This window comes from Benincasa hispida, chromosome 2 (assembly GCF_027475165.1).
Source record: "Benincasa hispida cultivar pf3 chromosome 2, pf3_genome.v1.1, whole genome shotgun sequence".
Taxonomy (NCBI): Eukaryota; Viridiplantae; Streptophyta; class Magnoliopsida; order Cucurbitales; family Cucurbitaceae; genus Benincasa; species Benincasa hispida.
In genome coordinates this window covers 5,534,724-5,548,560 of record NC_143479.1, presented here as the reverse complement: position 1 = coordinate 5,548,560, position 13,837 = coordinate 5,534,724, and the positions used below count along the sequence as shown (strand labels likewise).

At 24.8% G+C, this 13,837-nt stretch overlaps 1 protein-coding gene across 1 annotated transcript; it reads right to left on the bottom strand.

The window, feature by feature from the left end:
• Positions 1 to 5,407: 5,407 nt before the first annotated feature.
• Positions 5,408 to 10,411, bottom strand: LOC120071189 (cation transporter HKT1;3-like). Its single transcript, XM_039023309.2, has 3 exons — positions 9,349 to 10,411; positions 6,774 to 7,022; positions 5,408 to 5,689 (listed from the first exon to the last, which is right to left on the bottom strand). Exons 1-3 carry the CDS (start codon positions 10,398 to 10,400, stop codon positions 5,491 to 5,493), a joined length of 1,500 nt encoding a protein of 499 aa, XP_038879237.1. The 5' UTR covers positions 10,401 to 10,411; the 3' UTR covers positions 5,408 to 5,490.
• Positions 10,412 to 13,837: the final 3,426 nt, after the last annotated feature.

The window sequence follows — 13,837 nt, the reverse complement described above, 5'->3', positions numbered from 1 at the left end:
TGAAAAACTTAATGACAAAGGTGTTACATGCAACGACATTTGAGAAGTTAATACACAACATTTGTATGTGACAACCAAGAGTATCAAGTGATGTTTTCATGAGGGGAGTAAATGTGCTATCTTTTATCCTTGAATATGATTTTGTCCTAATGGGTTTTCCTAGCAAGATTTGTAGTGAGGCAGTTATTAAAGTATATGAATGATGTACTCTTTTTCTTTTACTAAGTTTTTATCCCATTGAGTTTTTCCTAGTAAGGCTTTAACGAGATATTTTATATACTATGGATTCTAAGGGAGAGTATTATAAATGTAATATTGTAGATATCCATAACTTAGTTATGTTACATCACACCCCTAACCTTCATAGGGTACCCAATCCCATAACCTCCCCCATCAATTTTTTTACTTTGTAACATACAATCCACTATGCCCTATAAATAGAACTGTAAGGTGCCTTTGTACATGACACCTCAATGTTCTTATGTTTGCTCTTCTTTTCTATCTATTTTGTAACAATTTAGACTTGTATGGCATTATGTTAGGGGCTTTTTTATTTTAAAAATACAGGCTTTTATTTCTTGTAAATGATTGTAGGTCATAATTGTTTTAAAAAAAATTAAAATAATTTATAAAATATCAATAAACATAATGATATTATATTTTTCGTGTTAGATTTATCCCAAATTTCATTTTTTTCCCTTCCTCTTTTTGAGTTGTTATATATTATTGAGGGATGAATTTTGACTTGGTAGGATAAAACCAAAAATCAAGATAAAATGAGATAAAGATAAGATTTGATCTAACTTGCCAAAAATTAAGAAAAATCGATATCCTAATCCTAGGAGGTTTAAATTAAACCTTAGGTCAAATCTCCAATAAATACGTCATTATGCCTCTATATGAGGTAACTTAAAACGTTTGATTTCTTCTCAATTATTTAATTCTCTTATTAATTTAGGCATTAGAGTCATTTTTCTTTGTTTTGCAGGACCTCTCTTCCCCAAATTACAAATTTATTGTCGTTGTCACATATAGCTTAGGTAAATTAAAAGTTGGCATCGACATAATTTATTTTTTCAAGCTTTTAATTATCATTTTCATAAAATTGTAAGAATGCCGATAGTTCAAATTTTGTGTGTGTGTGGAGTAACTTAGAGCCAAATTCTTAAAATCATATTTAATTACTCTTTGACATTTTAATGCAAAAAAATTATAAATACTTCTAATAAAAGGAAATGTTTCCCTTTTTAAAAATATTAGTTAAAAAGCACCTGCGATGTGGTTAAATTTTGTTGGAATTTAATTTTTTACGGTAGAATTTGAATATTGAATGAATATATATATCATTTAGTTTGAATAATTTGACATAAATTTATTAATGAAAAAAATTAGTACTAAAACTATATGTATTTTGTTTTAGGTTAATTTACCCTGAAAATAAAATAGACATGTTAAAAATCTTTAGAATATTTTTAAGGTGAAATATAAATAGTTGTCTAAAAAAGGTGAAATATTAATATAAATGGTGAATGAATATACTTCTCGCTAAGTGCCTTAAAGTTAAAAATAATGGAAGAGATAGAAAAATACAAAAAAATAATAGTAGTAGTAATAATAAGGATATAACTAAAATACATGAAATGAAAGATATATTAAAATTTTTAAAGGGACAGCATAATAAAGTATTAAAAAAATATATTATATATACACTTAAAATTAAAAGAATGAAACAAAAAGGAATGGTTTAGATACATTTTTTTTTTCTTCTATATATATATCTAAAAGAAATTGAACATTCATAAAATAAGAGGGAAACACTCCAAATAATTATCAAGTTATATTATTTTACACGCATTTTCAAATAAATTATTGATAAATTAGTATATCTTCTTAACATAAAAAATAAAATTATTTAGATACATAAATTTGTTTTCAAAGATTTGAACATTCATAAAATGTAAAAGTAATACATATATTGAAGTGAAAATTAAAAAACAAAAAAAAAACCCTTACTTGAAATTCAGTGAATTGGGAAAAATTTAAAGAAAAAAAAAAAATACAGCAACCAATTACTTGTTTCTTTTTAGATTTTTTTTTTTTAAGATAAAAACGTTCAGAAAAGTAATAAACACAACCAGTAAACTTATCGCCTATATATATATATATATATGGAAAAAATAATTTTTTATAAAAAGGGAAAAAAAGAAAAAAAAGAAGCCTTCTTTTGATATTTTTTCACTATCAAACGTTAAAAGAAAAAAGCATATTGATTAAAAAATATATATAAATAAATAAAAAGAGTTTGTTAAGAACAAAAGATTTATTTAGGTATAGAATCTTGTTTTTAAAATTTAAAGATTTTAAAATTTTAAAAATAAAAAACAAGTTTAGAAATTAAAAGAATGTCTTTCTTTAATCACTATGCATATTCTTTAAGATTTGAGCGAACAACTTATAAATTTTTAGTACTCTATTCAAAATCAAAGAAATTTAGTTGTATGTTTTTTATTTTTAAAATTTTAAACCTATAAATTTTAAGAATAAGATTCTATACCTAAATAAATCTTTTATTCTTAACAAACTCGAGGGACCTTTTTAAATATAAAAAAAATATTTAAAAATATTTAAAATTTATAACAAAAAGTTTCAAAAGTACAAAGTATTTTTTGAACTTTTTATTATAAGTGTCAATATTTTAGGATTTTTCTAGTTATAAGAATTTTCCTTTTAGGACACATTCATTAAAAATTCAATACAAAAAAAAAATTCTTAATATGAATTTAGTCATTTGAACAAAAATAAAAAAGAAATACTACGACCAAATACTTTTTTTTTAGAATTTTTTTCTAGAGAAACGTTCACAAAAAGTAATAAATAAACCCACTAAATTTATCACCTAAGGCCTTAATGAGGCTAACCTACCATACTCAATTCATGAAAGTTTTAAATATTTTTTAAATAATATTTTCTCAAATTCTTTTGATTTAATTCTACGTTTTTAAATTACTTTCATCTAGCCTGGATCTTTTGCTGGAATTATTTAGTTACAGAGTCAAATGACATCTTCCGCCTATCTCAATCATATTGAATCAAGTGATGGGACAAATACAACACAACCGTTACTTCAAAAAATGTGGTGGAAAAATGGTTTTCCATTTATGCCAACAACATGAAACCAAACCTACAAAAGAATCAACAATTTTTTACTAAAAAATCAAGATTGGTGGCTACAATGACACAAATATCAAATAAAGAAGAGCTCAATATTATTCTTCAATAAATTTCGTCTCCATCCACTACCAGTCAAGAAGAAAATACATCCAATATTCAAGAAAGATGTGACAACGAATTTACAAATTTTATGCGTCACATCCACACGCCAACTCAATCCACTAATCCAAATAAGTAGACGACAAAATCCAATTGAAGACAAAATGTTGTATGCGTGTCAAACTTTAGTTTCAATGTATTGTACAAATGTTTGGTTTTTAGACTTTAGGTGTCATGTGTCCTATAACGTGTCCACCCAATGTAATGCATAATAAGCTTACTATCTCTATAAAGAGGGTGTAGTATGAATCTAGGGACACAAGTTTTTCCTTCGACAAGTTTTTTTCTTCCGCATCTTTTTAGTTTTTGCCTTAGAGAGAAAATCAAGAGAACCTGTACCTTGGTTTATAAAATAAAAAAGTTCTTCATTTCTCCCAAACAATTCAAGTATTCATATTTCCAATACCTATTTTATTTACATCAAATTTTCTTTATTTACATCAATCTTTCTTTACCAATTTTTATAATTTCCAATAACTAATTTAGTCTTCTTTTATTAACTTTCAATTTACACAAAGTTTTCATCATCATTTCAAACACACATATTATATTAAACCTTTGCCTCATCAATACCAACATACTCATTCTATTCTATCATCATAATTTTTCATTCCATAATTTTCTATTTCATCTCTCTTTGCCATGTATCAACCATGCATGCTTCCACCAACTCCATTTACTCTATATTCTTCATGCCACACATACATCACGTGTCCATTTCTTCTATTTCTTGCATACTTCATTCTATGTTTCATGCAAAAGATATCATAGCCAAGTCATATTAAAATAGTTTTTTATAAAAAGAAAAAAGTAAACTTATTTCAATATTTTTTTTCACTATGAAATCTTGGAAAAGAAGAATGGTGATTAAAAAAATGTATATAAAAAATGAATTTCTTAAAAAGAAAATATTTGTTTAGATATAGAAGTTTTTTTTCAAGAATTGAAGGTTGAAAATGAAAAAAACAATAAATATATCACTAAATCTCTTCCAATTTGAATACTGGAATAAAAATAAAAACACTTTGATTATAGGTTGTTCATTCAAAACTTGAAATTTATAATACACATTTGATGATAAAACTGTATTTAAAATGGTAAAACTAAATAGAGGAAATATCTTATATCATATTATTTTAAAGAGATGACATATATTACTTAAAAAAAGAGGGAAAAAATAGATCAAATACCTTATTTGATGATACCTTTTCTCACTTTCAAATCTCTCGAAAAGAACTCTAGTAATTAAAGAGAGACGTACAAAATAATAATAAAAAAAAAATGAAATGCCTTATTTGATGATATATTTTATTACTATAAAAAAGATGAAATACCTTAGTAATTAAAGAGAGGCACATAGAACAAATCTAGAAAAGAGAAAGATAACCCGCATTATTTGGTATGATACATTTTTCGATTTGTCTTACGATAGGCTTCAATTCGAATAATTATTCATTTATCTAACATCTTTTTCCAACACAGAGAAGATAATTATTCATTTGCTTTTGTAAAAAGGAAAGACATTTTTCCAACATAGAAAAGAGGAAAATCTGTTTTCAAATGCAGAAGTTGGTCACATTGTTTTGCAAGAGTTATAAGTCGTGTTTGTTGAAAGAAAAGATACATACATGATTTAGGGTAAAATGAAGGGCAAATTGGGAAGAAAAGATTCTCCCTCCTTCTCTCTTTTAATATAGCAATAGATTTAATCATTTTTTAAAAGTAAATAATAAAAATTTACAAGTATACATATACACATGCATATAAAAGTTACTTGAATAAAATATTATTAATTTCCTTTTTTATATATTTAATTTTTTTACTTATTTAATTATGAAGATTTAAAAATTAGATTTAGTATTTTACTCAGTTAAATATATATATATATATATATATGTATGTCAAAAATTATTATTTTTATCCAATCTCATGATTAAATTTTGAATCCGATTTGAGTGATTCGAACTTTTGACCTCTTAATAAATATGCTAAAATTTTCAGTTAAATTAAGTGTAAATTTACCTAAAATTCTTGAATTGTGTTCATTTGTAACACATTAGTAAATTTCTAGGGGAATATTTTGAAATATTACGATAGGCAAAGTTACAATTTTTTTTAATTACAAATAAAGGTGTTATTTCCACGTGGGTCAAAGATTATTTAGAGAAGCTTCCAAGGTCTTTGTTTGTTCATATTAAACTTCTTTAGTCGTCCAAAGATCATGACGACAATAAGAACCACCTTTCCATTGTCGCTCCATTTTCCTGAAAACCCGAACGATTTGTCGGCACAATTGCTTTGAGGATGAATTTGTCTTTTGCAGTTATATCCCATCGTAAACCCCACATTTCCATATGCACTGTCCAAATTTAAACACGTATTTTCAAATTTTATTAATTTACAAATTTCCTTTCAATCTTAGACAATTATATGAAAGTGTCACACATAGGAATTTAATAGTACTAGTTTGAAGGCATATAGAGTGGTTAAAAATCTTTAGAAGATGTTTTTTTAAATGATTATTACTTCTAATTAAATTTAAAGAGTAAATATCTTAGATTAAATTTTAAAGTAATAAAAGAGTTTAAATTCTTTTAAGCATATAATTTTCTATGGTGAAATATAAAAAATTATTTTTGTTGATTTTAAATTGTTAAATGTTGGACAAAAAATTGTAAACTTTAAATGAAGTAAATATATTTCTATTTTATAATTTTGAATGTTCTTTTTTCTCTAAAAAAATATAATTTTAAATGTTTTTTTTAATAAAATACATTAAAAAAAAGAGAGTAAGAAGTGTATTTATAATGTGAAGAGACTTATATATTTGTGAAAGGATGTGAGTTTTCAATTTTACTATATCAATCCTTTATCATTAGAAAAAAAAAAGGCTCCATGAAGAAAAAGAGAAAAAAATAAAATAAAAGAGGAAGAGGTGGTTAAAAAAGAAGATAGGAAGACTAAATTGAAATTATTAGAAGCTTTAATGACAAAAAGAAAATGTAAAATTATATAGAGAAAAAAAAAATAAAAAATACATTAAAAAAATACGTACAAAATACAAGGGTGTGATGTTGAGGAAATAGGTACTATGAAAAGATTTAATGACAAAGTGTGAAGATTTAATTATAATTTTTTTTCTAACTTCAAACCCTATACTCTTAAATTTCCTTTATCTGTAAATCCTAAATAATAATATAATTTAAAAGTTGACACGAATAAGTATTCAACTAGATTACGCTATAAAATTTGCAAGATTGAACCTCATGAAAACTACTTTTGAAAAATTAAAAATTTAATGTGAAATAAAAGGATCATGAAATTAGAAAGAGAAAAATGAAAAGTACATTATTTGTGGGTGGAAATTTTTGGAAAATTATAATTTTTATTTTGACCAAAAATTTGTAGAATATGAAGAAAAAAATTAATTAAAGGTTAATTACCTGATAACTTCAAAAATAATGTTGAAAATATTGAAATTGAGAGGATCTTCCTTGATATTATGTCTCTCTGTAATGCATATAATAAAGATGAAGATGATGAGATAAAAGAGTTGGGAAAAGACAAAATTATCCATAAATTTTGCCCTTTTAATTTTTCTACTTCTTTTATTGGCTTCCAATAATTGATTTTCTTCTTCTTCTCCTTCATCAATTTTTATTGGCATGAAAGAAGTGTAAGGTGGAAGATACCTGCAAAAAATTAAAACCCATCAACCAAATAATAATAAGAATTTAATTTAATACTTAAATACTTTCTTTGTGGTTAAATAAATAAGGAATTAATGTTAAAACAAATGAGCTAGTTCTAAATTCAAATTCTTACTAATCTGTTGAGTATTAAATTTATACCTAACTTAACAATAAGATTTTTAAAAATAAATATTAAACTTTGTCCTTAATATAACAAATTTGTGACTAATACTTGAAAAGAAAGTTTCTGTTTTGTAAAATAAGATATGGTTCTTTGATGTTGTAAACTTATAGTTAAGAATTGCTTTTTGGTATTTGAATTTTTAAAGAATGTAACATATAATAGAATTTTTTACACGTGTAAATTGATATTGATAAAATGATTAAAGGTCAAAAAATTAAGTCATTCAAAATTAAATAAATATAGTTAAGAAAGGTAGAGTCAAATTTATAAAGGAAAAGAAGTATCAAATTGTTATAAATGAAAGTTTAGGAAAGAAGTGCAAAACCATATTGTCATTGATTTTTTTTTTTTTAAATTTTATATTATCATTGGTTAGTCACGTATAGTCATTGTATTAGTAGTCTCTTGGCGAATTTTGATTTGTTAAAATTTTTAAATTAGCATAGAAAAAATGGGAAAGAACAAAAGAATAAAAAAATTGCATAAATAAATCTCAAAATTAAAAATAATTTAAAACTGTTTTTAAATAAAAAAAAATAAAGAATAAGGTTTTTTTAAAGAAAAAAACTACTTTTAACTTTTGGATCTAATTTTTTATGGCAACTTAATATTTTTCATTAAATAATAATAATAATAATTCAATATTTTTTAATAATATAAAATATTTGATTATTAGTAAAATATTTCTTCATTAAAAAACTCAAATAATATAATCAATCTACCTTGAGTAGTCACTAGATTAATTATATAGTAAAAATGATATAGATTATAGAATATATGCATATGCTAATCATAAGTCAAAATTTTACCAATAAAAAACATAAATTAAGACTTGTTTCTACGAGGATTCCTGGTCACTAATAATATGAGTCATTTTTCAAAAATAAATAAATAAATAAATAAAAGTAGTCATCCTTAAAAAAAAAATTTCTAATTATTAATAATGTCATTATTAGAATACCTTGATAGTCAACTCAATGAATATATATTTCTTTTTATTTTGACTAGCACAAGGAATTGAGTGTATTATTGATTATTTTAATTGTATATTTGTTCTAAATAATATTTAAAACACACAGAAGAATTTAAGCCATGTTTGATGATTATTTGAGAGGTTTTTGTTTTGTTGTATTTTTTTAAGATTAAATTTATAAACACCATGACTTTTAATTTATTGTTTACATTCTAGAAACATCTTCAAACTTTCAAGTCAAATTTTGAAAACTCAAACAAAATTAATTTTTAAGGATTTAGTTATGAATCCAAATGTTTAAACCATGGTAAAGAAATAGTAATAAACACAATTCTAAATTTTTAAAAACTAAAACGAAAAATCAAATGGTTATCAAAAACCCTCATTTTTTTTTTGGGTTTTGAAAATTAAGCTTATAAACATTACTATCTATGTGTTTCTTTGCTATGTTATTTATTTAATTTTTAGGAGCATTTTAAAGCCCAAGCCAAGATTTTTTTTTTTTTTTTAAATTAATAATTTTTTTTGAAGTAGTTTTTATTTTTGAGGAATTTTACGATGCTACCGATTGGATGTCCTGAGTCATTTAATTTTGACGCATTCCTTTATATTCATACAAGACTCGAATAAGGGAGTCATGCGAGGTCTTAAGAATCTAAACATGTCATTTATAGAGATGAAAATTATGGTTTAAAAAAATCATAATGAAAGAAGCCCAATTTTCAAAACACGAAAACTTAAAACTACATAGTCGGGCTCATGATTTAATTTTTAGTTTTTAGTTTTTGAAAATTGTTTTCTCACAATTCTTTAGGATGATTCTCATATTTTCTTTTCTTTTTCTCTCTCTTTTAAAGAACATTTAAATTCATATAACCAAATTTCAAATTTCAAAACTTAGTTTGAATTTTGAAAATACTTCTCAAATACTTCTCAAAGAAACTCTTATGTTCATAGAAATCGATGATTATAACCTAAATTTAAAACTATTTTTTTATAAAAAAAACTAATAAGTTATCAAACATCCCGTGAAGAATAACAAAGTATGTCTTCTTTATTTAATATTTTCCAAAGAAAATGTTGTAGTACTTAATTGAGTTAATAATTTCTGCATTAAATTGAATGGAATTAAAGCAAAAATTAATTAAAAGAGAGAGAAGGAAACTAACATCATGGCAACAAAGAGAAGCAAGATGGCTGAAGAGAGTCTTGATAGATCAACAATGGATTCACCACTATGTCTTGAATTTACACTCAAAAACAAAATCCCAATCAATTTCTCAACACAATTTAATCCACTTAATGCATTTGATCTCCACTCCATTGCTCCAATTGCTACAAATTGCATTAAAACAAACCCTAAAACACTCCCAACCAAAAGCAATGAATGTAGCTTTGGAAGCAAATGTAAATACCCAATTTCTTCACTATTTTTCAACAAGAACCCAACAATTTCTTTCTTCTTCTTCATAAATTTTCCTAAACTCCAAATACAAATCCTCAAACAAGAAGGAAACAATGTATTTCCAATAAGTGCTTGAGGAATAAGTATGATAAGTAAACCTAAATTCTTCTTAAATACTATCATGTTCTCATTTGTTGGTACAAACCCACAACTTGCAAAAGTTGAAACTATGAGAAAAATTGAAAAAGTTGATAGTTTTAAACCTTTTTGTTCCAAGACTTGTCTAGCACTTGAAACAAATTTGAAATAAATTAAAACCATTCCTATGCCTAAGAAATTGAAAATTAGAAGATAACCAAGTACTACAAATCCCAAAAACTTTATTGAATTGTATTTTAGAATAATAATATCTAAAGTATTATTATTCCTAACAATTCCCAATTCTACACTTAAATCACTTGAAACACAAGCAATTTTTTGTTCAGAAAATTTGAGCTTGAACTTCCTTAATTGAAGTTCAACCATGGAAGTGAAAACTTCACCTCCTATAAACATTAAAATTGTCAAAACAATGAGTTGGGAATTTGAGAAAACCTCCATTTCCACTGTTGACATGCTTGAAACTGTGGAAGCTGAGACAGAGGTGAAGAAAAGATCTAATTTCTTTGGGTTAAAAGAATTATTGGAAGTAGTTTTTGGATTTAAAACAACCAAAATAAAAAACCCAAAAGATGAAATGAATAGAAAATACAAAAGTTGAATCCAAAAGGGATTCATCCAAATAAGAAAACAAGACAACCTTTGTATTCTCAACATTATTATTTTTGTCGAAGACATATGGAAATTAATGAACGACTATGATTGAATGTAATGGGACATTTATAGTACAAACAAATTGTGTCCGTAGTACCTTCATGAAAGATTATTCCCCCTTGTAATTTGATTCCTTGAGTTAAGATAAGCATATTGAATTAGCGCATCTCACGACTAATCATTGATAAAAATAAATAAATAAATGATCGAACTTTATACTTTATATCTTCAATAAATTTTAAAATTAATGTTTGAAAAAAATATTTTTATTATTTATTATTATTTTTACTGTAATTCTTGAGAAAAACATATTTATATCTTACACTTCCTTGAATGAAATCAATTTTGGTAAAAATTAATTTTCACGGACTAAAATTAAGATTTATTGAAGATGGATAGACTAAAATTGAACAAATTTCAAAATATAGAGATCAAAATAGTGTTTTAATTAAAAAAAAAAATGCTTACAACTGTTTTACTTGGAATTGGAATGTGAACATTAAAAATGGTTTAATGTAAGTCTTGAACTTTTAAATTTGTACTTATTTGGTTTTTAAACTTTAGGCTCATGAATATTTGACAATTTGACACAAAATTAAAGATATTAGAAACAAACTAAATATTTAAAGTCCTATATATTAGACATTTTTTTAAAGTTTAGAAATCTATTTAACATAAAATATAAGGATTTTAGTGAGTATTATAAAGTAAAATTATTTATTGATATTAGATAATGACATAGTAGACACTTTTAAAGTTTAGAAATCTATTAAGGACATTTAGTACGCTGAGTTGGTTATTATAGTTCGTAATTATAATCTATAAGCTACAATAGTTTGTATTTGAGGTGCAGACTATTTTAGCCCAGGATATAATAGTATGTTTTGAGATGCAGACTATTTCAGTGTGACATAGTTAGAAATACCAACCATTATAATTGAAAGCCGAAAAAGTGAATGAGTTACAAAACTGTAAATTAATAGTGAATTGTAGATTATAACATTCACTGTGTTGAGAGCCTAAACAACCCTTAAAATATAAAATTGAAAATTTAAAATCCATCCCTATCTTTTAAAATTTAGAAACTAAATCTTAAAACTCGAGAAATTTAATCGAGCGGTGGATTGGAATATTATTCTTCGTCAGTCCTTAAAATAATTTGAAAACATTGAAAAATTAATTAAGAGAAACTAATTTATGCAACCCAATTAGAAGATGACACGTGGTAGTTTCCACATGGCTGTGATGGGTAATGTGGGGCCTTTAGCTGCATACCATACAACTACCCAGTCCTCCACCATCCCATGATTAACGATTTAACTGCATTTTAGTAATTTTTTAGTACATTATTGTGACCAATAATGCGATTATATATATATATATATATAAAATTGTTTATTGAATTCTGGAATTTAGATCCAATCAATCATATTTTTTTAGACTTTGATTCATTATCATTGTAAATAAAATGATAGCCTTACATGTTTATTTATGTGTATCTTTATTAATTTGTAATGTCACACACATTAATTTAATAGGTACATCACTCCATCGTATCATTCAAGTAAACATAATTTAGTAATAATTAACATATTTTCTCTTTTTTAAAATTTTATTTAAAATACCAACAAGAACGTAGCTCAATTGACATAGTATTCGTACTATCGACCTCAAAGTTTGAAATTCAATTCCCTTACTACACACTTTAATTACAATATCTTTGAAAAAAAAAATATTTAAAATAATCATTTAGGTTTTAATTTTCATTTTTTTTAATTTATGAAAACTAATATTGTAATGAACTTTTTAAAAAAATTATAAAATACTTACGCTTATAAGTTTCTTTGTATTGTTATTATATGTTTTACAAATATATTAAAAATTCAAGCTAAGTTCTGAAAACTAAAATTTAAGTCTCATTAGATAATGATTTTAGGCTCCATTTGGTAACCATTTAAGCCCCATTTTGGTACATTGTTAGTTTTTCGTTTTTTTTTTTTTTAATTCAAGCCTATTTTTTCCCTCAATTTCTTACAATTATTTGCAACTTACTTAAGTATGAGAGTTGTATTCTTAGTCAAATTCTAAAAAGAAAAACAAGTTTTCAAACCTTACTTTTTTTAGTTTCCAAATTTAGGCTCAGTTTTAAAATATTGGTCAGAAGTAGATTTAAAAAATCAAGAAATTTAGAGATGGAATGAGTGTTATAGACTTAATTTTCAAAAACTAAAAACAAATAACGAAACGGTTACCAAACGAGGGTCTAAGTTTTTGGTTTTTACTTTTTGAAAATTAACTCTATAAACACCCATTCTGTCTCTAAATTTGTTACAATTTTTTTTAAAATTACTTTATTTTTCGAGTACCAAAGCATACCCTAATAAATGAGAAAGTACACCGAAAAGACAATATAAAGGTGGTTAAATATCGCTGGCACTTAAATTGCCAACTTCTCCTTCCACTCCATCTCTGCCACCTCCCATTACATCAAATCCCCCAGTCATTACTCTGTCACCATCGCTACCGCAACAATTGTCTCCTCTCAATCCCATCCTCCACAATCACCAAAAACCACCTGAAAAAATCCCCTCCACCGCCATCGCCATCAATGCAAACCAAACACGCCGTCTATTCTATTGCCGCCTCCACAACCCATAAACCCATGTAAGAGACATCGAGAGGGAGAGAGAGATTTTTTAAATTGAAAAATCCCTCTAAATTTGTTGCTTTAATACTATTTCTATCAATAAATTTCTATATACCGCTATATATTTTTTAACAAAATATTTTAAAAAATAGAAGTCAAAATTTTAAAAATTAAAATAAATAGTTTCTCAAAACTTATTTTTATTTCTAGAATTTAGTCGGAGTTCAAAGTGTTTCTTTAAGAAATGTAGAAGTCATAATTAAAATTTGAGAGAAAGTCAGTATAATTTTTTTAAAAGATAATAAAATCATTATCAAACAAATTTGTTTTGTGTTTTTGATATCTGGAAAATTATCCAATATTATCTTGAAAAGTATAAAAGTTAATGTAAAAAAATTTAGGAGAAAACAGAAAACAAAATTTCAGGTACATAAAATTTAAAAACGAAACTCTAAGCCAAAAGATAGACCTCAAATTTATGACTCTAGAGATACATATGCTCAAAATTTAAGAACCAAATTTAGGATATGTTTGAAAGTACATTTTTAAATGTTTAATTTAAAAAATAAATTAAAAGAATTTGAAATGTTTGGCCACCACATATATTTTAATTCATTTTTATCAAAAGTGTTTAAATAAACGGATTATTATAAATTTAATCCATTTTCAAAACTTATTTTTATAAATGTCCAAACTTTTTTATATTTTCATATATAAGATTTGGATTTTTCATACTAGAATACCCTTAAATGTGGCGGGCAGTTGGAGAGAAAAAAAATGCATTTATTTGATA